This window comes from Enhydra lutris, unplaced genomic scaffold, assembly GCF_002288905.1.
Source record: "Enhydra lutris kenyoni isolate GAN:26980312 unplaced genomic scaffold, ASM228890v2 scaffoldscaffold15, whole genome shotgun sequence".
NCBI classification, from domain to species: domain Eukaryota; kingdom Metazoa; phylum Chordata; class Mammalia; order Carnivora; family Mustelidae; genus Enhydra; species Enhydra lutris.
Genome location: NW_019154099.1, coordinates 3658591 through 3686240, shown reverse-complemented (window position 1 = coordinate 3686240; position 27650 = coordinate 3658591). Strand labels below are relative to the sequence as shown.

At 34.5% G+C, this 27650-nt stretch overlaps 1 protein-coding gene across 1 annotated transcript in view; it reads left to right on the top strand.

Annotated features, from left to right (window-relative positions):
* LOC111146911 (RB transcriptional corepressor 1) overlaps positions 1–27650 on the top strand; it is a 157200-nt gene that overhangs the window by 7791 nt on the left and 121759 nt on the right. The window contains exons 3-4 of the mRNA XM_022502668.1: positions 21155–21270; positions 24798–24917. Of these exons, the coding sequence (XP_022358376.1) occupies positions 21155–21270; positions 24798–24917 (236 nt within the window). The remainder of the gene's footprint in view (positions 1–21154; positions 21271–24797; positions 24918–27650) is intronic.

The following is a 27650-nucleotide window of genomic DNA, read 5'->3' as shown; positions in this document are numbered from 1 at the left end:
AGATCTCGTATTTTGGTCTCTAATCCATTTAGAATTGATTTTCGTGTTTAGTATAAGAAAGTGGTCCTGTTTCATCCTTGGCATGTTGCTGTCCAGTTTTTTCAAGACCATTTGTTGAAGAGACTACTTCCACATTGGATATTCTTTCCTGCTTTGTTAAAGATGACTGACTATATAGTTGTGGGTTAATTCCTTGGTTTTTTATTCTGTTCCCTTGATTTTTGTGCCTATTTTCATGCTGGTACCATACTGTTTTGATCACTACAGCTTTGTAATATAACTTGAAATCTGGAATTGTGATGCCTCCAGCTTTGCTTTTTAAGACAGAATAAAAACTATATGGTCATTTCAATAGGTGAAAAAAACCATTTTACAAAGTACAATATCCATTCATGATAAAAACCCTCAACAAAGTAGGGCTAGAGGGAACATAACCTCAACATAATCAAGGCAATATAAGAAAAACCCACAGCTAATATCATCCTCAGTGGGGAAAACAGCTTTTCCTCTATGGTCAGGAAAGAGACAGGGATGTTCACTCTCACCACTGTTATTTAACATAGTACTAGAAGTCCTAGCCAAAGCTATCAGACAACAGAAATAAAAGTCATCCAAATCAGGAAGGAAGAAGTAAAACTTTCAGTATTCACAGATGACATGATATTCTATGTAGAAAACCTGAAAGACTACCACAAAACTGCTAGAACTAAAACATGAATTCAGTAGAGTCTCATGATACAAAATCAACCTACAGAGATCTGTTGCATTTCTATACACCAGTAATGAAACAGCAGAAAGAGAAATTAAGGAATCAGTTCCATTTACAATTGCACCAAAAACAATACCCAAGAGTGAACCTAACCAAAGAGGTGAAAGACCTGTATTCTGAAAACTATAAAACACTCATGAAAGAAAGATGACCCCAAGAAATGGAAAGACATTCCATTCTTTTGGATTGGAAGAACAAATATCGTTAAAATGTCTTTACTACCCAAAACAATTTACACATTTAATGCAATTCATATAAAAATACTAACAGCATTTTTCACAGAGCTTAGAACAAACAATCCCTAAATTTGTATGGAACCACAAAAGGCCCCAAATAGCCAAAGCAACCTTGAAAATAGTTAAATTTATAAATGTGTGTGTAATGATTCTGATGTGGTAATTTTTCTAAAATTTAAGGAAAGGTCTGTGGTGTTTTGTCTGGAAAAGTGTTTTTTCCTTTTTGTATAAATGTTTAATAAGTGTGTAATATGTAATTGCTGTCATTAGATTAGATGCTATTCATACTGCATATAGGATATAAATAGGGAATTTCCATTAAGAAATTGTCCAGGAGTGCTGTTCATGTTGTGACTTACAATGAATCAGTTGTTAAAATTTTGGTTTTCTTTGTGCATCTTAAATGACTGTATGGTAGAATGGAAAAGGCCTTGGACCTGGAGACAGGAAACTTTTGATGATACTAGTTGCATTTTAGCTATAGGATTTTAGGTAAATTTGTTAATTCTCCAAGTCTCAGTTTGCTTATCTATAAAGCAGAAATGATGTCTGAATGTCAGCCTCTTAGGGTTTTTTGTGTGTGTTTATATATTCAAGAACTTTGAAATATATTGCCCTTGATAGAAGCATTTGTTTTTGTGACATGGGTCATTATGTTTAGGAAGATAGTTGAAAGGAATCATTTGGAATTGGAGTAACACTAGGCATTCCGTGTAGGTTACACAGTGCCACAGACATATGACACCGCTTCATGCAGGGTTCTTCATGCAGGGCTGAAGTTCTTCTTTTGCAAATAACGTCTCCTTTGCATAAGGTTCTTTTAATAACCTTAAAAAACAGAATATTTTTTTTAAAGATTTTATTTATTTATTTGTTAGAGAGAGAGAGAGCATGAGCACAGGCAGACAGAGTGGTAGGCAGAGGCAGAGGGAGAAGCAGGCTGAGCAAGGAGCCCGATGTGGGACTCGATCCCAGGACGCTGGGATCATGACCTGAGCCGAAGGCAGCCGCTTAACCAACTGAGCCACCCAGGTGTCCCAAAAAACAGAATATTTTATTTTAAATAATTTTTTTTTTTTTTTGAGAGAGAGAGAGTGTGTGTACATGCATGAGGAGGGTGGACAAAGGAAGAGGGAGAGTGAGAATCTTAAGCAGGCTCCACACTCAGTGCATAGCCTGCTGCTGGGCTCAATGTTACAACCCTGAGTTCATGACCTGAGCCAAAATCAAGAGTCAGATGCTTAACCGACAGAGCCACCGAGGTGTCCCCAATGACAATTTGTTATTAACAAATATCCCATATTCAAAATTTTTCAATTACTTCATGAACTTTTTTTTCACATGTTCTAATCAGGATTCAAATAAGGCTCATATATTGTAATTGGTTGACTTGTGTCTTAAATCTCTTAATCTATAGATTTTATCTTCTTCTTCTGTCCCCCATCCCTTTCTTTTCTTACAATTTATTTGTTGAAGAAACTGGATGGTTTATTCTGTAGAATTTCCTACAGTGTTTATTTTGCAGATTGTGTCTTCTTCATTGTTTAAATATTTGTCTGATTCTCTGTATTTTCTGGAAATAGATCAGGCCAGAGGCCTGATCAGATCCTGGTTTGATATTTTCTGGAAGAAATATTTTAGAGATATTTTTGTGAATGCCCATTGGGATGCATGTATCTTGTTATGTCTCTTTTTTTGTTATAAGCAACTATTGATGACCATTGACTGAATCCATAGGGGTTGCTAAATGGTACTATGATACTTTATCATTCCTCTTTTAATTATTAGTTGTAATTCTGTAAAGAGAAACTTCTCTTCATTAACTGTTCTTATTCTAAAGTATAGTTCATTCAGGAAAGGAAGGATAAGTGCTTTATGCTTTGCTTTTATTGGCTAGTTTTTAAACGAACACATTTGTTTTGTAAGATCCCCCAAAGATGACCAATGATTGTAATCATCATTCCAAATATTATGTAGACAGTACCAGTAGACCAGGTTGTCTATACATATTTAATAAGATCATTACTTAATAATAATGTGACATCTTTTATAATTTCAAGAATGTTATCTAAGTGGGATTTTACAGTATTTAACCTTTGGGATTGGCTTTTTTCACTCAGAGTAAATTCCCTGGAGTGAAATTGTTATCAGTATATTAGTTTGATAGGGCTGCCATAACAAAATACTACAGACTGGGTGGCTTAAACAACAGAAATACATTTTGTCAAGTTTCTGGAGACTAGAAGGTCCAAGTTGAGATGTCAGCAGATTTAGTTTCTTTTGGGACTTCTCTGTTTGGCTTGCAGATTGCTGCCTTCTCCTTGCATTCTGGAATGCTTATCCTATGTGCACATATCCCTGGTGGGGTGTGCGTGCGTGTGTGTGTGTGTGTGTGTGTGTGTGTGTGTGTGTGTCCAAGTTTCCTGTTCTTATAAGGACACTAATCAGGTTGGATTAAGGCTTACCAAATGTCTTCATTTTAATGTATTGTTCCTCTGTGAGGCCCTATCTTCCAAAACAGTCGCATTCTTGGGTACTTAGGGTTAGGACTTCAGCATATGAGTTTTCAGGAGTTGGGCAGGGGCCACAAGTCAGCCCATTGCATTTTGTTGTTTTTGTTCAGTAGTATTCCATGGCATGACTGGACCAGTTTGTTTAACCTTTCACCCATTGAAAGATGTCTGCCTCATTCCTAGGTTTTAGCTGTTAGGAATACAGCTGCTGTGAACATTTGCGTATAGGTTTTTGTGTAGATATCAGTTTTCACTTTTCTGGGGGAGTGCAATTGCTGGTCATATGGTATGGTCCATATGTGTTTAATTTTGTAAGAGCTGCCAAACTTTGTTCCAGCTGTACCATTTTATATTCCTACCATCAATATATGGTGATTTAGTTTCCTTATGTCTTTGCCCACTTTTGGTGGTGGTACTATTTTTTTATTTTTCTATCTTTTTTTTTTTTAAAGATTTTATTTATTTATTTGACGGAGATCACAGGTAGGCAGAAAGACAGGCAGAGAGAGAGAGGAAGGGAGGCAAGCTCCCCGCTGAGCAGAGAGACTGATGCGGGGCTCTATCCCAGGAACCTGGGATCATGACCTGAGCCAAAGGCAGAGGCTTTAACCCACTGAGCCACCCAGGCACCCCGGTACTATTTTTTTAAATTGGCCATTCTTCTTGGTATGTAGTGATATTTCAGTGTGATTTTAATTTACATTTTTCTGATTGCTAATTACATGAAATATTTTTAAAATAGACTTTTCTTTTTAGAATAGTTTTAGGTTCACAACAAAATTGAGCAGAAGGTACAGAGAGTTCCTATATACCCCTTGTTCTACACATGCTTAACCTTTTCCATTATGAACATTGTCACAAGAGTGCTACATTTGTTACAGTTGAACTGACTCTGGCACATCATTGTCACCCAAAGTCCACAGTTGCTGAAGGTCTTCTAAATGTGCTTATTTGCCATTGTTTATCACGATCAGTGTATTATCTTTTATGTTTTTTGCCCATTTTTGAGTTTCCATAGATTTCCTATTTGTACAGTTATGTCATGTGTGAATAATGACAGCTTTATTTCTTCCTTTATAACATTTTGCTTTCTTTTCCTTGCCTGTTGCACCGGCTAAGATTTCAATACAATGTTGAATAGAAGTGGGAAGAGTTCCTGCTGTTAGGGAGAAATCATTCTGTCTTTTACCAGTAAGTGCAATGTTAAAAGTAGATTTTTTTCTTAGATTATCAGATTAAGGAATTTTCCTTCTATTCCCAGTTTGCAGATTTTTTTTTATTATATCAAAAATAAATGTTGGATTTTGTGAAATGCTTTTTCTGCATCTATTGTGATCATATTTTTCCTTTTTTAGACTGTTGATGTGATGAATAAAATTGACTGTTAAAGCAACTTTCCAATCCTGGGTAAATTCAACTTAATCATGATACAGTATCCCTTTCATATATTTTTGGATTTGATTTGCTAAACTTTTGTTAAGAATTTTTGCATATGTATTCATGAGGGATAGTGGGTATGTAGTTTTCTCTTTTTGGTTATGGGTTTTTTTCTAGTGTTGTTTTTTCCCCCTTATATTTTTGTTAGATTTTGTGACAGAATAATGTTGGCCTTATAGAATGAGTTGGGAAATATTTTGTTCTCTTTAATTTTTTTGTAGAGTTTGTGTAAAATTTGTATTTGTATTTTTCCTTGTTAAATGTTTGGTAAAGCCATATGTATGGCCTTGAGGGTTTTTTTTTTTTTTTGTGGGAAAGTTTTTAACTACAAATTCAGTTTCTTTAATAGATGTGGGCAATTCAGTTTACTTACTTCTTTTTTTTTTTTTTTTTAAGATTTATTTGTCAGAGAGAGAGAAAGCACATGAGGTGGGGAGAGAAGTGGAGGGAGGCACAAACTCCCTACTGAGCAGAGCCCAACATGGGGCTCAATCCCAGGACTCCCAGATCATGACCTGAGCCAAAGGCAGCCACCCAACTGACTGAGCCACCCAGGTGGCACCACCAAGGTGCCCCTTGCCTTTGTTTTTAAAAGATATTTTCATAGTTAAAAAATTGTAGCTTGGGGGGAACTTGGGTGGCTGAGTCAGTTAAGCATTGTCTTTGGCTCAGGTCGTGGTCCTGGAATTCTGGGATTGAGCCCCGAGTCAGGCTTCCTGCTCAGCAGAGTCCACCTCTCCCTCTCTCTGCTCTTCCCTCTGCTTGTGTTCTCTAGTTCACTCTCTCTCGTTCAAATAAATAAATAAATAATTTAAAAAAATTGCAGCTTGGCTTTTTCCCGCCAAGTTCCATTGTATTCTAGCTTCCATTGTTTCCGAAGATAAGTCTGCTACCATCCAAATCTTTGTTTCTCTGTATGTAAAATGGTATATTTTATAATCTCCTTCTCCCTAGTGAATATTTAATGCTAGACAAGAAGTTTGTTTATTTTTAGAGAGTGAAAGAGTGTTACCTTTTCTTTCTCTTGCATTAAGTGTTTTATCAAATGATTTTGGATTTTGTCAAATGATTTTCTGTGCCTATTAATATAATGTTATGTTCTTTTTTTCCTCTCTTATTGGTATTACTTTAATTGATTTTCAGATCTTAAGCCAGAATAATCTAGGATAAGTCTTACTTGATAATGGTGTATAATCTTTTTTATATGTTTGTGAATTTGGTTTGCTAGTATTTTGTTGAGGATTTTGGCATATACTCATAGGAGATTTTATCTCTGTTTTCTTTCCTTGTAATGTCTTTGTCTGATTTCAGTATCAGGGTAATACTGGCTTCTCACAGAATAAGTTGGGAAATCTTCCCTTCTAAGATGTTTTTATGGAGGAATTTGATGAATTGTTACTAGTTCCTCTTAAAATATCCAGTAGAATTCACCAGTGAAGCAATCTGGGCCTGGACTTTTCTCTGTGGGAAGTTCTAAAATTACTGTTCAATTGCTATAAGTCTATTCAGATTGTTTCTTTTTGAGTCAGTTTTGGTAGTTGGTCTCTCTTAAGGAATTTGTCCATTTCATCTGTTATAAGCATTCATGCTATAGTTTTGTTTTGTTTTGTTTTGTTTTTAATTTTTGTAAGGTTGCTCTTTATGCCATTACTTCATTCTTAATTTTAGCTAATTTAAGCCTCTTTCTTTTGTCTTGGTCAGTGAAACTAAAAGTTTCTCTATTTTGGTGATCTCTTAAAAAAATAGATTTTGCTTTCACTGATTTTCTCCACTTTTCTATTCTCTTTCTTAACCTGTTTCTTTCCTATTTTTTCCATCATTTAGTGCTTTATACTTAATATATATATCAGATAACATTATTAAAGTTAATCATGAACTTTAATCATGAAATACTCATATAGGTCTCATATATAATTATATATAGTGTAATTATAATAATAATACATAATTGGGCTGCCTGTTTTAAAAATTGCTTTTCCTTCATAGAAGTTTTCACTGTTGGCCAATATTTTTTACTGCAGTAAAATATTTTTTACTTTCTTCTTCTGGAGGACCCATACAAGGAATTTAACCTTCATCTCTGTATGAAGAGCCACTAGGCTTCTTCTGAGAACTAACTTATTTAACTTTGTGGTCACTATGAATCTTTCAATCATTTTGGATGCTTATATCCAAAGCATTATAACATGCAGTTTTTTAGATACTAACATTTTTCCTGTTTTTTAAAAATTATCATTTTTATATTTTGTTTTCAAAATTTCAGAGAAAAAAATATATATTCAAAAGTCAAATATGCTTCTTTTTAAGAAATCCCATTTTATAATAATAAAAAATGAATATCCATTGGCTTCTTTCTATTTCTACCTCTGTAGAGATAACCATTGTTAAGTTTTTATTTGCTCTCTGCCTCCAATCCTTTCTCCTCCCACCTCACTACATAGATATAAGGATTTTTGTTTTACCTAATTGAAGTCTTATGAATTGTTTTAGAAGTATAAATAAACAATTACTATTGATTATTATTACCATTTATTATTATTGGAATAGGCAATAGATTCATGTGGTTCAAGATTCAAGAGAAATAAAAATTAAACAGTGAAGTTTCTCTCATTCCTATCCTCCAGACACATACTTTTTCCCTCCAGAAGCAACTAATAAAAGTTTCTAGTTTTTGCATTATTCTCTACTTTGCTTTTCTCATGTAGCAATGTATCTTGAACATCACCTCACCCTCTGTGTTTAGCTTGATATTTTTAGTGGATGTATTTTCCATTGTATGGACATATAATTTACTTATGTACTCCCCTGATAATAAAGATTTAGTTTGTTTTTGAATATTTGATACTACAAACAACTGCAGTGAATATCCTTATATCCACATTTAATGCACAAGTAAGAAGACTTCTGTAGTGTAGATTTCTAGAAGTGGAACCTCTGGGTCAAAATTTAATAGATTGTGTCTTTGTTCATAAAATAAAAGTCTGCTCAGATCTCACTCTGCCAATGAGATCTACCACCCTGTTTAATACTGTAATCTGCCCTCACTTCTCCCTCAAATTCTCTATCCACTTTACTCTGTTATTTTTGTTAACAGCGTATAGTTTACTTATGTATACTGATTTTTGCTTATTGTCTTTCTCTTCCCCCTAAGGTGTCAGCTTCAGGAAACAGGAATGCTTATTTTGTTTACTAATGTATTACTAGTGTTAAAATGTGCTTGTTACTGTAGGCATTTAAGAAATATTTATTGATAATTAAATGAATAAGAGAGGGGTGCCTGGGTGGCTCAGTGGGTTAAGCCTCTGCCTTCAGCTCAGGTCATGATCCTCAGGGTCCTGGAATCGAGCCCCACATTGGACTCTCTGCTCAGCAGGGAGACTGTTTCCCCATTTCTCTGCCTGACTCTCTGCCTACTTGCAATCTCTGTCTGTCAAATAAAAAAAAAAAATTAATAAGAGAATTATGCTTCACAGAATGCCCAAGTTCTTTATCTTATATTTTATATTTTTTCTTTAATTTTATTACATATAGTTTAGTTAAGATTTTTTTAAAAATCCTTTCTAGTATATTTTGGGATATGAATTATTGAAAATCAGCCATAATGAATTTCTTTTTAAAAAATTACCTTTGCCCCACAGGGTGCCTGAGTGGCACAGTCAGTTAAGCCGTTAGCTCTTATTTTTGGCTGTGGTCATGATCTCAGGGTTGTGAGATCGAGCCCACACAGGGTTTTGCACTCAGCTCAGAGTCTGCTTCAGATTCTCTCCCTCTGCCCCTCCCACTTGTGCTCTTTCTCTCTCAAATGAATAAATAAATCTTTAAAAAAATTACCCTCCCCCCCCAATTCCCCACATAGAGCCAGATCTGAATTTTGTCCCACCTAATTAGGAATAGATACCAGAAGGATACATCAAATACTCTTCCATAGGATTAAAATGACCATTGAGATTGTTATGGGCTTCCAAGTGTGCTAGGTTGTCAACAGGAGTTGCTTTGAAATAAATGGTTAAATAATCTGTCAACAAATTAATATTTTTCCTTATTTATACTCATTGTAATTTTAAAGATGTGGTATTCATAATTATTGATGTTCACATTGGTAGTTATTTCTCTCTTTCATATTCAGCTATAAACAGATAATCAAGTTTATATGAGACTTAGGTATTTAGGAGAGTTTTGAAGTGAATTATTTTATCAAACATTCTTTATCCTAGTCCTGTTTTAATTTATCTCTTTTATATGTGCTTTGATTTTCTCATCATACAAACTATTTTTTTAAGGTAAGTTGAATCAGAATCATATTGTACTCAAAACTACCAAACATTCATTATTAGCTTCCCCCACCTTGGCTCCGTTTCAGAAAGTCTACCAAACTTTTAAAAATTAAGTTTGTTTATTTTTCCTAATTTTATTCAGACATAAAAGCGGACAGCCAATGCTTTTTATCAACATAAAGGTAAATTATGTTACTGTGCTGCATTGAATTCTAACAAAAGTGACAAATACCATTCTAACAAGTGTCTTCCTCACAAGGGCATTGTGTAACTGGATGGCTATTTTATTAACTGAGGCTTTATTGAAAGTAGATATATGGGTTTTCTTAAATTTTTTTTAAATATTGAAAAATTTGCCAGATTATCATTTTATGACCTGGAGCCCTAGAAACTCCCAGACACAGGACTTTTATGATCAGTGATCTCTTTTGGTTCCCTTCCAATTTGGGATTCTTTTATTCTAATGCCAACTCATTTATTAATTTGATGTTTTCCTTTTTTCAAGTAGAATATGCAGTATTGGAAGAAGGAGTTGGTGTGCAAACTTTGGAAGAATCCTTTTATCCATAAAATTCAATCCGAGTTGTCAGAATGATCTCTCTCCTCAGTGTATTTTAACCTTGTTCCTAAGAGTGGTAGATACCAGCTTCATAGATCTTTTACAGAAAAGCCAATTAATTAGTAGCTGTTTGCATTTGGTGGCAGTTTTCTCTCCTATGTTATATCTTCCTGGGATCACCTTTGGGGCTTTGACTTAATAAACTAAGCAGGCAGCTTGACCAGAAACCAAGTTCCAGGTCAGTTATCTATCACCTGTTTAGAAAATGAGTTCTGTAGTATCATTTCTTTGTGTGAGTTACTCTTGCTTGTACTCCTTAGTTGTTACCAATGTATGAATGAGAGTTGAAGAAACTATAGTAGAACTAGTTGTCTTACCTTATACCTTGTATTGGTGATTGAATTGATGTTTTTCTGAGCATACTAAAGGGAAAAAAAGCTATTCCATTCTATATTGGGGTATAGTTAGTAGTACTGCTTTTAAAAAAAAATACATACGTAACACCAAGTTAGTGCTGGATACTTCACTAAGCTCTTGGGGTTATAGCAATGAATTAGGTAGAACTGTTTTACCTTCCAGATGTATATAGACTGGTTGAGATATGGACAAATAAATAAATAAATGACAGTTCAGTTGAACGTTTAGATATTCCTATCCACTGAGTTCTGTAGAAATTCTTAAGGGAGGGAGCCCCATCTCTTGGGCAGTGGGTCAGGTAAATCTGAACTTGTTAGGTACTTACTTTTCTGTTAGTGGAGTCAACTCTCTCCTCACAAGGGCATTGCGTAACTCCATGGCTGATTCACCTGTTGTTTACTCCTGTGTGTTGTATCACAAATGTGATTGAGTACAAGTAAGATTCGCTTTTGCATTCCTTTTCTTGGCTAAGCCACTCTTGACTTTTACTTCTGAGCACATCAAAGAATGTATTTAACACTAACTGCTGTCAGCCATTATTACACAAGTGAGAGAGGTGGGATTTTCTGACATATTGGTCTGTTATCCCTTTGGTTCCTACATATAACCTTGGTGAGGAGGAAATCCAAGAGTAGAAGATAAAGACAGCTCTTATTGCCTCCAGTCCTCTATTATATTATTATATTCCTGTAATATATTTAATTTGTAACCTTATTGTTAATCACTGGTTACAATCCTGTGAGTCAAAAGTAAGGATGTGTCCTACTGACCGTGAGTTAGAAAGTATATTTCTTTTTTAAAAAGTATTTTATTTCTTTATTTGAGAGCAAGAGAAAGAGAGGGCGTGAGCACACACAAGCAGGGTGATGGGCAGAAGGAGAGGGAGAAGTAGACCCCCTGCTAAGTGTGAAGCCTGAACACACTCCCCCCCACCCCCCATCTCAGGACCCTGAGATCATGACCTGAGCTGAAGTTAGATGCTTAATTGACTGAGTCACCCAGGTGCCCAAAAGCAAATTTCTTATGGCTTATTTTCATCTTGCCCATGGCTAGTATTTTTAACTTTCAAAATTCAGTTTAAATTCATGTTAAATTACGATAGGTAAGATAATTTTCTGATGCCTCCAAGATGATTTGTGTTACCACATGGTGGAGCTCTTTTGTAAGTTAGTGCATTTTAAAGCAGCAAGTACATGTCATCATCAACTGGGGGTTATCATTAGGGTGGTTCAAGTGCACTAAACTAAATGCTACCTTAACAGGTAGCCTCTTCAAATGTCGATTGTAGATTTTGATTTAAACTATAAGATAGGTAATTAATGTTTTAATATCTTTAAGATTTTTCTTTTTTAGTATTCCTACTTTTTCTGTTTATTGCTTTGTATAAATTTAGCACTTATTTATTCGTTTTTATTTAATTTATTTATTTTTAAGGTTTTATTTATTTATTTGATAGAGCGCAGTTGTGAGCACACAAGCAGGGGGAGCAGCAGGCAGAGGGAGAGGGAGAAGAAAGCCTCTGCTGAGCAGGGAGCCGGATGCAGGGCTCAATCCTAACACCTTGAGATCATGACCTGAGCCAAAGGCAGAGGCTTAACTGACTGACCCACCCAGGTGCCCCTAGCACTTTTTAATTTTAGTGACTTTCCTACTATAATTGTAGTAATTTAGAAAATGTATCTAGGAATAATGAATAAAAGGAAAATCATTTGTAATCCTACCATGTAGAGATAATAATTAACATTTTGATATATTTTTGCTTTCCCTTTTTAAAAATTTTCACAAAATTGTAATCAAAATATACTCAGAATTTTGAATTTTGGTGGGGTTTTTTTTCCTCTTAACATATCTTTGATATTTTCCTGTTTCCTTATAATCTTTGAAATATTTTAAGGGTTTTATATCATTGTGTGATAGAGCTCCATCACAATTTATTTAAATATTCTATTTTAAGATATTTAGGTTTTCCCACTATTTTTGCTCTTTTTTTTTTTTTGATGATTTTATTTATTTATTTGAGAGAGAGAGAGAGAGCAAGCATGAGAGGAGAGAGGTCAGTGGGAGAAGCAGACTCCCTGCCAAGCAGGGAGTCCGATGTGGGACTCGATCCCAGGACTCCAGGATCATGACCTGAGCCGAAGGCAGTCGCTTAACCAACTGAGCCACCCAGGCGCCCCAGCCACTATTTTTGCTCTTACAAATAATTCTTTAACCTCTATTACACTAAATCTTATTTTCCTAATTTTTATTTAAATTTTAGTTATTTAACATACAGTGCCGTATTGCTTTCAGGAGTAGAATTCAGTGATTCATCACTTACATACAACACCCAGTGCTTATCACAACAAGTGCCCTCTTTAATACCCATCACCCATCTAGCCCAATTCCCACCCACCTCCCTATATCAACCCTGTTGGTTCTCTATAGTTGTTAAGAGTCTCTTATGGTTTGTTTCCCTCTCCTTTTTTCTCTCCTCCAATATGTTCATCTGTTTTCTTTCTTAAATTCCATATTTGAGTGAGATCATGTGGTGTTTATCTTTTTCTGACTGATTTATTTCTCTTAGCATAATGCACTCTAGCACCATCCACATTGTCACAAATGGCAAGGTATCATTTTTTTGATGGCTGAATAATATTCCAGTGTGTTTGTATGTGTGTGTCTGTATACACACACCACATCTTTATACATTCATCAGTTGATGGACATTTGAGTTATCTCCATAGTTTGGCTATTGTTAGTAATGTTGCCAAAAAGATCAGGGTTCATGTATTCCTTTGAATCTGTATTTTTGTATCCTTTGGATAAATAACTAGTAGCACAATTACTGGCTCATAGGGTTATTCTATTTTTAATTTTTTGAGAAGCCTCCATGCTGTTTTCCATTTTTTATTACTACAAACAGTGCAGGAGGGTTCCCCTTTCTCTGCATCCTTGCCAATACCTGTTGTTTCTTGTGTTGTTGATTTTAGCCATTCTGACAGGTGTGTATCTCATCATAATTTTGGTTTGTATTTTCCTGATGATGAATGATGTTGAGCATCTCTACATGTGTCTGTTAACCATCTGGATGTCTTCTTTGGAAAAGTTGTCATTTATGTCTTCTGCCCATTTTTTAACTGGATTATTTGGGTTTGGGATGTTGAGTTTGGCAAGTTCTTTATAGATTTTAGGTATTATCCCTTCATCAGATATGTTGTTTACAAATATCTTCTCTCATCTCATAGGCTGCCTTTCAGTTTTTTTGATTGTTTCTTGCACTGTGTAGGAGCTTTTTATCTTGATGTAGTCCCAGTAGTTCTGTTTTGCTTTTGTTTCCCTTGCCTCTGGTGATGTATTATACTAAATATTGATTAAACTCTCCAGATATTTTCATTGGATAAATTCTTGGATATAGAATTGAACTCCTAAGGATCTTGATCATATTATCAAAATGTCTTTCAGTTGATACTGTTTTGAGGTTCAGTCTTTTCAAAATATGTTTGTTGGAAAGTACCATTTTTTCTTTTGCAGAATGCTTGTTCCTGTCCTTGCCCATTTATTTTCTTCATGTTTTACCATTTCTTTTTGGTAATTCTTTTGGCCGGGTAAGAATTTTTCTCTGCTTTAACCATTTTTTATGTCCTCTTCTAAGCCCTTTTCATAATTCTCAACTAAATTTTTAAGAAAACACATAGGCTACAGATTTTAGTTGTAAATTGCCATTGGAAAATAAGCTGTGGATCTTGAGAGAGCAATCAGGGCTGGAAAGCAGGATAAGATATGCTAATCATTTGTATGGAGGTGGTAGGGTTTGCTGTGGAAGCAAATGAGATTGCTGAGAAAAACAGAATATGGTGGAAAAAAGTCTTTGGAGTTGGGAAACACTGAAAAAGTTGTGAGAGAGAAAGAAAGGAGAATGAGGATGTTAGAGTGTTTTAAAAGGTAAGAGAAAAAGTTTCTTTGCACCAGTGTCAGATGCCACATAGAGGTCTTTGTGGATGAACCCAAAAAAGGCCATTTAGTTTGGAAAGACAGATCTTTGAAGACCTAGAGAATAGCCTCAGTATAATAGTGCCTGTGTAGTTAGCATATGTGTTCAGTGAATGTACTGTGTGTGTCCTGTGAGAGTGTATATGGTGAGTGGGTGTGTGAATAGTGAAAAGGTAAAAGGATTGTATGTGGAGGGAGGACGGTAGCTTGATAAGGTCCAGAGGTAGAGATATCGGTCATTTTTGTTTTTAAGGTGATACAGGCTTATTTGTAACAAAAGAGAAAAAAGCTTTTAGAAGGAAAACTGTTAGAGAAATTACAAAAGATAGAGGGAGTAATGAAAAAGCCACTAGGTCTTGAAGGAGATGAGAGGCAGTGAGATCAGAAAATAGGTGGTAGAAAGGCCTTAGAGTTGCTAATTTGAGAGTGGAGGAGAATGTCCATTTGTAAAGATCAGAAGAGAAGAGGAATTTAGAGATGAAGATGCAGAGACATTTTGAAGACTGGGAGATATGATAATTAGAAAGTATTTGATGTGGAGAAGAATGTTGAAGCTTTAGGTATTGTGATTCTTTAACCTTCTAAAATAAAATAAAAATCAAGAATACAGAATAGTAAAATAATTAAGAATACAGAACTTTTGGTGGGGTGATAAGATTAAGGATCTCAATACTGAAAATGTTAGGAACATCAATGTAGGAATATAACAAGGAAATATTCTCAAAGAAATGGAGCAATACTAAATTGAGTGTTAGGAAACTTGGGTTTTAGTTCTGTGGCATTGACTGGCTGTATTTCACAAGTCTCAGTTCCAGTCTTTAATTTCTTAATTTGCACAATGAGATGTGAATCAGGTGACCTTTTCAGATTGGAAAATCCTGAACCAAACGAAAAAAGAACAAAACATGTAAAACCACATTAGTCAAGACATTATAGTATTGTTGAAAAGAAAGACAAGCTGGACAGTGGAACAGATCAGAGGATCCATAAATAGAATCCACACATATATGCTCAGTCTTTGTATACAAAGGCTTGAAGGTAATTCGTGCAGGAAGACTATCCCTCTCACCAAGTAATGTTGGAGCAACTGGATGGATATTCACATACAAAGAATGAACTTTGATCTCTGCCTTGTAACACTTATAAAAATTAACTTGATTTAGAAACCTAAGCTTGTAGAAGATAACATAGGAAATATTTGTTTGGAATTTAAGAAAGAAAACAGATGAACATATTGGAGGAGAGAAAAAAGGAGAGAGGGGAGCAAACCATAAGAGACTCTGGTTAAGCAGAGATTTCAAAGATAATACCACGAAATACCAAGATAATACCATGAAAACATCATCCATAAAAGAAAAAATAAATTGAGCTTCATTAAAATGAAAAACTTATGTTTTTTGAAATACATTGTTTGAGAAAATGAAAATACAAGTCACAGAACAGGTGAAAATTTTTGCAAAACATCTTTCAAAGAATTTGAATCCAGAATGTATAAATAATTCTTACAGCTTAATAAGACAAACAACTGAATAGAAAATATTGGAAAAGACCCTTTACCAAGGAAGAGATACAGATGTTAAGTAAGATTTGAAAAAACAGTCAATGTCATTAGTCCTTGGGAAAATGTACCACTACACACATATTAGGATGGCTAGAAAACAAGCAACAAACATTGGAAAAACAGTTTGTTGGTTTTTTATAAACTTAAACTAATATTTAACATAGAACTTAGCTGTTCCCCAACTAGGTATTTGCTCAAGAAATGAAAACATATATCCATTTAAAGACCTATAGTTGGATATTTAGGGTTAAGGTTAGTAGCATTATTTATAACATGTGTACTCAACTGTTAGAATGGATAAACAAATTGTGGTATATTCATACAATAGAGTACATTCAGAAATTAAGTGGAATAAATACTGATAGATATAATAGTATAGATAAATCCTCAGAAGCTTGCTAAGAAGCCTGAAAGAAGCTTGAAAGAAGCCTGACAAAAAAGACTACAAACCATATGATTCCATTTGTATGACATTCTGGAAAAGGAATTAAAATCAGTTCAGTGATTGCCTGGGGCTAGGGGTCAATAAACCCGATTTCCTAAACGTACACACACACACACACACACACACACACACACACACACCCATTATTCCCAAGGTTGGATATTTATGGTATAGAGAATCAGATAGTGAGTGGTATTGAGACCACTATGGTGTAGTGGAATGAGTGCTAGATTCACTGATAATGGTAATGCTGCTGCTGATAATTAATTCTGATTCAGTAGGTACAGTGCCAGGCACCAAACTGATTACTTAAGAGCATTCTCCCTGCTAATTTTTGTGGTGATTCTATGATCAGACACTATTACTGTCATTACTATTTTCATAGAAATTGAGTCTTTATTGGATTTAAACAAGTTGCCCACAGTTACACAACTCAAATATGCATTCAAACTCTTGAGTGTTTTGACACCAAAATCCATGTTCTTAAATAAGAGAATGTAAGTTCCAGGAAGATACAGAATTTTTGTTTTTGTTTTTGTTTTCACCATTGTATTCCCCAGAGTCATAACCATGGCAGTTGTATAATGAATATTTCTTAAGAAATTATTAGAGATGTCAAATTTTGGAGGATACTAAAAAAACAAAAAGGAAGGTACAAAGAAGCCTATATGAAGGTAAAGATGATTTTAGTGTAGTTTAGTGTTTAAACTGATGCTTTTCATTTAAGCATTTATCATATCAAATGACTTTGTGTTAAATTGTGGTGTCTATGTCCTAATATAATCTGCTGTTTTAAAAAGCGAACAAAGTAATTATAGAGTAGGATTTTGTAGTCAATTCTAATCTTTCTGGCTTTGTAAACTTTTTCCATCTAGCAAATCTCGGTGGCAACTAGGTATAAAATCAGACTAAGTCAATGTTATTTGTTATAACTAAACTATAAGCCTTTCTTGTGTGTACCTGTTTGGGTGTGTGTGTGTGTGTGTGTGTGTGTGTGTGTGTGTGTGTCCAGAAAGTCTACTTCTAGGAATCTTCTAGTTGAAAACTGACCATTTCCTTTGCATAGATACACAAAAATATTTGCTTATAGATGAATAATCTAATTCATCTGTTATACGGTTATACGTTATACGGTTATACAGTTATACGGTTCTCTCTGACGTATTTAATATTTAATGGTCTGAGGTTTAAAAGTAACATTTATTTTTCTTCCATAGATAAATGTGTATCAAGAAGAAAAAACACTTTATCCAAAAAAGAGTTAATTGAAATGTAGCTAGAACAACAACAGCAACAACAGCAAGCTTTATAAATCTATCTGAAATAACGGTCATACATTTTGCTTGTAGGAAAATTCCTTAGGTCCTTAAAAATCCGAACCTATTTATAGAACATTTCATTTAGGCATTTTATCATTTCAGTGAACATGTGTTGAATTGTGTTGGCTATGTCCTAATAAAATCTGTTGTTTTTAAAAAATGAGCAAACAATGTTCTCCTTTTAACAACTTTAGTTACTTCATTTCTCAACCTTTAAAACATTTAAAAAAAAATTACAGTTCCTGAAAGTAGACATATTGAGGGCAGTTAGGTTTAACAGGTGATAGCCTGAGAGCTAGGATGCAAGCCAAAAACATAAGAAATAAGCACAAAAAATTTTAAAAAGTAATGTAGTCTGGGGGTTATTTATTATAGGGACAAACAACCTTTTACCTCTTAGTAGTTTCTGAGAAATTAACCATATTAATATAAGCACATACACAAAAGTTGATGTTCATTTTATTAAAACGTAATATACTTATTAGTCATTATAACAGTCGAGCTATATAGACTTTGTTCATTTTCAGAAATAATAGTTATATAACATAGTTTCAAAAATCAAATTTATTGAAGCATAATTTACAGATACTAAAGTCAACCAGTTTTGAGTGAATACTTCATTAAGTTTAACAAATGCATTCAGCCATGTAATTACCACCATAAATTAAGATATAGAAATTTTTGGTTACTCCAGAAAGTTTTCTCCTTCTCCTTTGTAGTGATTCCTCACACATCTCCATTCCTGTTCCTATGCAGCCACTGGTCTACTTTTTGCCATTAAAGATTAATTTTGCCTCTTCTAGAATTTTGTAGGAAAGGAATCCCACAGTATACAGGATGTATCCTGTTTTCTCTGGCTTCTTTTTCTCCATGTAGTAATTTTGAGATTTATCTATGTTGTGTTTATTTGTACTTTTCCTTTTTATTATTGAATAACATTCCATTATATGGATATACCACAGTTTATCTGTTCACCTGTTTTTGGATATTGGGTTGTTTCTAGTTTTTTGGTTTTTATGATTGAAGTTGCTAGTAAGATTCACGTACAAATGGAAAGAATTCCACTTCTCTTGGAAGAAATCGGTCTATCTGGGAGTGGTATTGCTAAGTATTATGGAAAGTTTATACTTAATGGTATAAGAACTTGCCAAACTTGTTTTTCAGTACGGTTGTACCATTTCACATGGTCACCAGTTGTGTCTGAGTATTCCTTGCTCTACATCCTCATCAACCTTTGATATTGCCTGACTTTTTAATAATTTTAGTGGATATATAGTTACAAATTTTAAAAGATTTGTATAGAAATGCAACCGATATCTGCATATTGTGGAATTTAAGAAACAAAACAGGCAAAGGAAAAAAAGAGACAACCAAGAAACCCACCCTTAACTATAGAGAACAAATTGATGGCTACTGAAGCTACAGAAGCCTCACTAGGTGAGGGGCTGGGTGTGAAATAGGTGATGGAGATTAAGGAGTGCCCTTGTCCTGATGAGCACAGGGTGATGTGTGTAAGTGCTGAATCACTATATTGTATACCTGAAAGTAATATAGCATTGTATGTTAGCTGTACTGGAATTAAAATAAAAACTTAATAAAAATATTTTATTTTCTAAGTAGCTAAAATTAAGGAGAAGTTTAGAGTTGGAAAATGATAAACTTTTGTTGTCAATGAAATTTGATAATCCAGGAACGCCTTGGTGGCTTGGTTGGTTGAACATCTGCCTTTGGCTCAGGTCATGATCATGGGGTCTTGGGATCCAGGCCTACACTGGGCTCCTTGTTTGGCTGGCAGCCTGTTCTCCCTCTGCCTGCTGCTCTCCTTGCTTGTCCTCGCTCTCTCTCTGATAAACAAACAACTAAAAATATTTTTAAAAATTTGATAATCCAGAATAACTTTTTAAAATATTTATTTATTTATTTATTTGAGAAAGAGAGAGAGAGAGAGACTGTGAGCTGGGGCGGGGGGCAGGGGGAGAGGGAGAGAGAGAATCCTGACCCTGATATCCTGACTTGAGCTGAAACCAAGAGTCGGCTGCTTAACTGACTTAACTGACTTAACGCCTAGGTGCCCCAGAATAATTCTTTTCTTAAAGCTTATGTATAATTGAGATTTCAAAACGATGTAAATTTGTATCACATACTTTTCGGTTCTATTATAACATCCAATTAAGAGTAAGCAAATAGTTCCAGTTTTGTAATGGAACATCAGATAATTTGGTATTTCTTTTATTTTCAATTTAATGTAATCAAATTTTATCTATAAATCTTATATATTTAGAAAGTAATACATATTTTTAGGGGAAAAGGTAATGATAGTGAAATTATAATAAAAATTTTAAATGATAATCATAGCTACCACTCATCAAGTACTAATTATATGTCAGGCATTATGCTAAGGGCCTTATGTGTATAATTACATTTAATTCTTACTAAGTGAGATATTTATTATTATTTCCACTTCACAAAGAAGGCAATAATGGCACTGAGGGATATGAGTTTCACAAGGTTAAAAAATACCTGAGTCCATAGATTGTTTAAAAAATGAATGAATCAGGGGCGCCTGGGTGGCTCAGTGAGTTAAGCGACAGACTCTTGATTTCTTCTCAGGTCATGATCTCAGGGTCCCGGTATTAAGCCCATGTTAGGCTCTGCCATCAACAGGGAGTCTGTTTGAAGATTCTTTCTCCCTCTCCTCTGTCCCTCCTGTGCTCACATATACACATGTGTGAGCTCTCTCTCTAAAAATAAATGTCTTTAAGGGCACCTGGGCCCCAGTAGCCTAATGGATAAAGCATTGTCCTCCTAAGGGCACCTGGGTGGCTCAGTCGTTAAGCGTCTGCCTTTGGCTCAGGTCCTGATCCCAGCCCCACATCGGGCTCTCTGCTTGGTGGGAAGCCTGCTTCTCCCTCTCCCACTCCCCCTGCTTGTGTTCCTGCTCTTGCTATGTCTCTCTCTGTCAAATAAATAAATAAAATCTTAAATAAAGAAATAAATAAATAAAATAAAAATAAATGTCTTTAAAAAACAGAAGTAAATCAGAGCAAAAGGAGGATAATTATATAAGAAAGTAGCCTTGTTTTTTTAAAAAACAATATATATAATAAAATCGAAAATCTTTTAAGTTGGCTATGAGGACATTGGATTATTTAAAAATGAAAGTGTTGGGGTGCCTGGGTGGCTCAGTGGGTTAAGCCTCTGCCTTTGATTCAGGTCATGGTCTCAGGGTCCTGGGATCGAGCCCCACATCGGGCTCTCTGCTCAGCCGCGAGCCTGCTTCCCTTGCTCTCTGCCTGCTTCTCTGCTTACTTGTAATCTCTCTCTCTGTCAAATAAATAAATAAAATCTTTAAAAAATAAAATAAAATAAAAATGAAAGTATTTACTTCAGAGAAGACCCTAAATTTTTCACAGTAAGTTGTAATTTAACTTTTGTGATCTTTTTAGTAATTTTTTTTACTTAAATGTAAAATTTAAGTGTTGTTGATTAGTTTAGAATTAAATGCTTTAGAGTATATGCCATCATAAGGATTTAAAAACAAGTTTATATTGAATAAGAAAAAAATTATCATATAATACAATTTTAATATGGTATCCAGTGTGTGAATGATTAATGAAATTTTTGAATTTTTTTTTTTTTTTTTTGTACGCAGGAAGGTTATGTTCAAAGGAAAAAGGAGCTATGGGGAATCTGTATCTTTATTGCAGCAGTTGATCTAGATGAGATGCCATTCACTTTTACTGAGCTACAGAAAAACATAGAAACCAGGTAAAATTTCTTATATCAATATAGGCCTCTGCCATCAAAGAAAAGTATTTCTGAACTTTCCTCTTAAATAGAATTTAGGGAACTAGTGAGAAATGCTAAAATTAAATAACACTTAAAGGACTTAGGTCAACCCAAGTCTCCTTCAACCTAAGGCTCATGGAGCCTTAATGAATGTGTATTTATGATATAGTTCCTCAAGAATTTTGTATCCTGGGAAATTTTTCATCATGTCTCTCACTCTCTAGAACTTACTAATTATAGCTATTGAGGAAGTGGAAAAAAAGAGCAAGGGTTTATAAAGTAGGGTTATTAGATTAAAATTTTTATAAAAGTTGTGGGAGTCTAGAAGGAATTTAGTTAACATTTATTAATGTTTAATATTACTTAATGTAACACATGCATAATTATATACTTTTTGAGACTGTATATCCAGTTGAGTTTCCATAATTACTCAAATAATTGTTTGTTGTTGAGCTTATAAACCTTATACTTATAAGAAGAATTTAAAATTTGTTTCCAGTAACTCCTGAACTTTATCTTGAGCAGCTTTGTGTGACATCTAGTCATTCATTTGCAGCATTTTACAAAATGTAACAGTAAATAATTTTACTAGAAAGATAGTAGTATATATTTCTTCTTGGATAAAATCATCTAGAATTAAACATAATTAGTATTTTATTTAAGTGAAGTAAATTGCCGCATTTTTCAGTGACTCTTTTTCTTACTACCTCTAAATAAAATGTGGAAACAAAGAACTTGTATAGTCATATTTTAACCTACTGAATTAGAATTAGAATCTCAGAGATTTCAGTAAAATTTATACAAGTAATTATATAAGTAAATTTCTGCATTAATTTATATTATATGTTATATAATATATGTTAAATTATATAAGTAATTTCAGTAAATCCTTTTACTGAAAATTATATAAGTAAATTTCTGCATTAATTTATACATTCATGCAGTAGATGTTTCAGTGGCCTAGAGGACTGAAAATGATATGAATGTTTTGGTTAAGATGCAGCGGGTTTAATGGGTCTCCGTTGTTTTATAAGCTAAATGACCTAGAGCAGATGGCTTAGCTTTATTGTTTAAGTTCCTCATCTGTGAGCTGTTTTATAGAATTATGAGAATTAAATAACTTATAATGAATAGAAAAGTAAGTAGTTCATGTAGTCTGTGCTTATAACTTAACCATAGGTACTGATGAGGTCTTGATCTCTTTCCTACTGTAGACCACCTCTCCATGCCCTTTCCCTGCAAAAAAAAAAAAAAAAAAGAAAGAAAGAAAGGAAAGAAAACTTAAAGAGCTGTTAGGCTCTGTGATACTGTGCTAGATTCTAATGATATAGAGGTGGGAAATAGTCTCTGACCTTAAGAAACTCATTCCAGTGGGAAGGGTAAAATTAAACAGATGTCTGTAATACAGTGTTACAAAGCTATTTCTAGATTACTAAATGAATATGACAGAAAGGCTATTACATCTTTTATCTCTAAGATGAAAGAATTTTCCTGGCAAAGTTTTTCCTGAACTTTTTTCCTGAATGGAGCAACAATTATAATTGGGCATGTCATAAATAATCTCTGTACATAAATACAATAATATATTTGTTACAACTTTTTCTTAGGTCATCTCTTTGTTCTAATAACTATCCAGGAATGGTATCTAGACCACTGCTGCTTAAATGTGCTTCAGTAAAGGATTTTTTTTCAGTATGTCATGGACTGACATTTAAAAAATAAATAATATAAATTAATTACCAGAAAAATGAAAGAAAAAAATTATACTAACTGCAGGACCAAACTTTTTACTATTATATTCAGCAGGCACGACATTAGTGTTAAATTGCAATAAAAGTTTTTAAATGCTTACTCTGAATTTCTGTACTTACTTACTTGTGGACGGATAATAAGATATCAATCCATAGAGCAGTGCTATAGAATAAGTAGTTATTTTAGATTTGCATGTCTTAATCATGGCTTTTTATGCCTGCTTTTCCTCTCTGTAGCCTTCCCTCTTCTTTTTTTTCCTTCAGAGCGGGGCTGCAGAAGGAATAGAGACTCACTTAAGTTACCCCTAGAAAAAGGCGGCTTTGTAGTAATAATTCAGTTTACATGGTGTCCCATAGGTATTGCCATATATCTCATAAAAACTGGAACTGAGTGTGCTTCTTGAATAGATGCTTTTTTGAGGTTGTTTTATTTTTCTTTGACGGTATCTAGCATTTACTCCATTCTCTTTTCTCTTGTGAGCAGCATCATGAACATCTACTCCGAATCATTTCTACTTCTTTATTTGCTGTTCAGTGTAGCTTGTCATGGCTGCCCCAGTCCCTTCTATGTCACGAGTACTTTAACAACCGTCTCTTAGGTTCTTTGTTCACTGCTGATTAGCTGAAGCTTCTATTTTTACAGTTCTTGAGATGAATGTCTGAGTGGTCCCGCCCATTTTTTAGAATGAAGCCTATAACTTGTTAGTTGCTGAGAGCATATGGGAGGGTCTGGTGACTACCCTTGAGTTCATTTAGCTGTTTTGGTATAATTCCAAATTGTGTGTGTGTGTGTGTGTGTTGCAGTTGATGATTGCTATGTTTAGTGCCCTATTTTTTATTAGCAAGAAATGGATGTATTAATATTTCAAACAGATTAATTTTTATAGAAAACAATAAAAAATGATTTAAAGTCATTAAACAACCTAAAAATTTTAATCAGTTTTTCTTTTCCCTTCCCCAGTAATTCAGCCCTAAAACCATTAGTGGTTGAAGAAAGTACGTATGTGCATCTGTGGTAGGAGAGAGCATGGGGTGCAGAGAAGAATGTTAGAGCCCAAGTGTGATGAGGAGGGCATTCATATGGATATGGTTGGGGATGAGGGCCCTGAAATGGGCTGTTTGGTGTACAGTGTCAGAGACCAAGCAGGGTGTGTGAGTAGCCAGACCATGTGCGAAGTGAATGCAGTCTGGGCTGGGGAGTCAGAACACTACTAGGGTGAGGAAGCTGTCCATGTGGAGGGGTCGGGGCAGTCTAGGATGGGGAGTCAGTCTGAGCAGATGAGAGTGCCCACGTGGGAGAGTGGGTGACTTCAGAGATGGAAGGTAGTTACATGCAGGGTGATTAACTAAGTGAGTAAATAAAGATAAATGGATCACAGCTTTCTCACTGTCAAAGAAGAGATAAATTTGGAAAGGGAAACATTATGTTGGAATTGGATAAATTGATGTGAACTTATGGTTTTCAAAGCATATAGGTAGGTGTAGAAATAAATATGTATGTATATGTCTATCATAACAACCTTTTTTTTTTGGTACAAATAGATGTAGGCATAGGTATACACATATAGGGTTGAAGGTAGTTGATTTTTACTCTTCAAACTAGTAAAATACAAAAAATAATTCCTTCAAAAGAATATAATAGTGATTTGGTATGGAGCTAATGAACTTCTGGATTAAAATGTCTATGCTTTGAAAATGAAATAAAATGAATTTTTTCAGTTACAGATTCACTTTTTTCTATTCCTTTCTTTGTAGTGTCTGCAAATTCTTTGATTTACTAAAAGAAATTGATACCAGTACCAAGGTTGATAATGCTATGTCGAGACTGTTGAAGAAGTATAATGTATTATGTGCGCTCTACAGCAAATTAGAAAGGTAAAGTAAAAGTTTTATTAGGATTATGCCCCAGTTTTGCGTGTTACTATCAATTAGATTCCATCTGGGAAATATATTTAGTAAAGTTATTGGTTATTACCTCTTAGATTTGTTCCTTTTGCTATTAGTTTTTTATTGGTTCTTAGCTTTCTTTTTTTTTTCTAAATATATTTTTTTAATTTTATTTTTATTTATTTGACAGAGATCACAAGTAGGCAGAGAGGCAGGCAGAGAGAGAGGAGGGGAAGCAGGCTCTCTGACAAGCAGAGAGCCCGATGTGGGGCTCGATCCCAGGACCCTGGATCACGACCTGAGCCGAAGGCAGAGGCTTTAACCCACTGAGCCACCCAGGCGCCCCTTAGCTTTCTTTTTTATCCAGTCATATGCATTCTGAATGTTTCCTCCAAAATTTTTATACTGTCCTTTCGTATTTCTCATTTGTTTTAACAAATTTGAAGACTTTAGTCTTCTCTACCAGAGACTTCCAGTTTTCAATGGAAGAGTGACCTAAATTTAAACTTCTTCCTAATGGTATTACTTAGTTCAGAAAAAGGAAAACATGCTGGTAGTAGAAGGTGTACACAACCTATACTGCCAAGCTATGATTTGTATTCTCAGTGGTAGTTTAGGTGACTTTTCATTACTGTTTAACTGGGAGAAAGATGAAATTCAGATAAACTTGGGTTAGGTTTTTTTTCTAATTTTCTTTTTTTTTTTTTTAAAGGTTTTATTTATTTATTTGACGGAGAGATCACAAGTAGGCAGAGCTGCGGGCAGAGAGAGACAGGGAAGCAGGCTCCCCGCTGAGCAGAGAGCCCAATGTGGGGCTTGATCTCAGGACCCTGAGATATGACCTGAGCCGAAGGCAGAGGCTTAACCCACTGGGCCACCCAGGCACCCCGGGTTAAGTTTTGTTTTGTTTTGTTTTGTTTTAAAGATTTTATATATTTATTTGACAGAAATCACAAGTAGGAGAAGAGGCAGGCAGAGAGAGAGAGGAAGAAGCAGGCTCCCCCCTGAGCAGAGAGCCCAATGTGGGGCTCGATCCCAGGACCCTGGGATCATGACCTGAGCCGAAGGCAGAGGCTTTAACCCACTGAGCCACCCAGGTGCCCCAGGTTAAGTTTTTAATACACTTTTCATCCAGTTCTCCATTGCCACTGGTAAAATGCCAAGTTTGGCATGTGGCTGTTACTTTGTTTATTTTGGAGCTCATTTCACTTGGTTGGGAATATATAAGATTTAATACTTTAGCTAACCAAACAGTTGTAAAGGGAGAGCAGAGAAGAGGCATGTCTTTAAATATTCTGGGGAGAATGAGTATGTAGATAGAGCTGATGAGTATGTAGATAGATAGATACATACGTATCCTTCTCAGAAGGATGCTTCTGTTTTCCCTTTGCTTCTTTTTGGTTGGTATGCCACTAAAACTTCAGTGGTGTGATAGAGGATAAGAAAAGTGAGAGAAAAATCAAGATTGGCCTAGGGCTTTTGAGGGAATTTTTCTTGCTCCTCATTTTTAATTGTAATAAGGTCACATTGGCCATCATTATTTTCTTTTGTCTTTTCTTGAGTAAAGTCTATTTGCACAGGAAAAAAAGGATTTTTTTTATTATAATAATTAATTTGTACAAGGAATGTAGACTAATTATAAAGCACCTGGAAAATACAGAAGAGCATATACAAAATATAAATCACCCTAAATTTTAATATTGGAGATAACTAGTTTTCATGTTTAGAATATTTCTTTCTTTTGGATATTGTTTTATGTAAATTATGTGGTATATATAATTTTTTCCTCCTTTTTTTTTTTTTTTTAACCTAACTGGGACTTTTCTGAATGCTTCTGTCCCTTAAAGTTGTTTATGGCCTTTTAACTCATATCTTGGAACTTATCCTAAGAATGTTATCTTAAATACAAAAAAGCTTTAGAGATTTTTATCATAATATTACTTAAACCAATGAAAAGCTGGAAACAACCTATTTATTCAGTAAAGAGTAAGATATAAATATAATCTAAACACTAAATATTATAAAGGTAAAATAAAATTTGCTGAGGAATATTAACAATCTGCAAAAATGGTTCTAATATTAAATATAAAATTTGATGAGGACTAGAACAGTATGAGAAAAATGCTTCTAATGCTGAATAAATAAAGCAGGATATACTGTGCTTATAACTGCAGAAAGAGGTTGTATTTATTGAATAAAGTAATGTATTGACACTAATGTATTGAATGACAGTAACTGGAAAAGAAGTACCAAATGTTAACCAGGGTTTTGTATGAGTAACTTACATTTCTAAAGAGGATATGTTACCAGTATAATATATTAAGCAAAAATGTCTCTAAGCGAATATTTTAAAAAATCTATCTGGGGGCGCCTGGGTGGCTCAGTAGGTTAAAGCCTCTGCCTTCAGCTCAGGTCATGATCCCAGGGTTCTGGGATCGAGCCCTGCATCGGGCTCTTTGCTCAGCAGGGAGCCTGCTTCCTCCTCTCTCCTCTCTCTCTGCCTGCCTCTTTGCCTACTTGTGGTCTCTGTCTGTCAAATAAATAAAATAAAAAATCTTTTTAAAAAATCTATTCTGTAAAGACTAGTACCTCAAAATCTATTATTATCAGGTTATTTCTAGATACAGAATTTTAGTGAGAATGACTTGGAGTGCAGTCCTGATTTTTTTTCCCCCTGCTATAATAATTTTAATTAGATACTTCTAGGTTTTTTGCTTCACT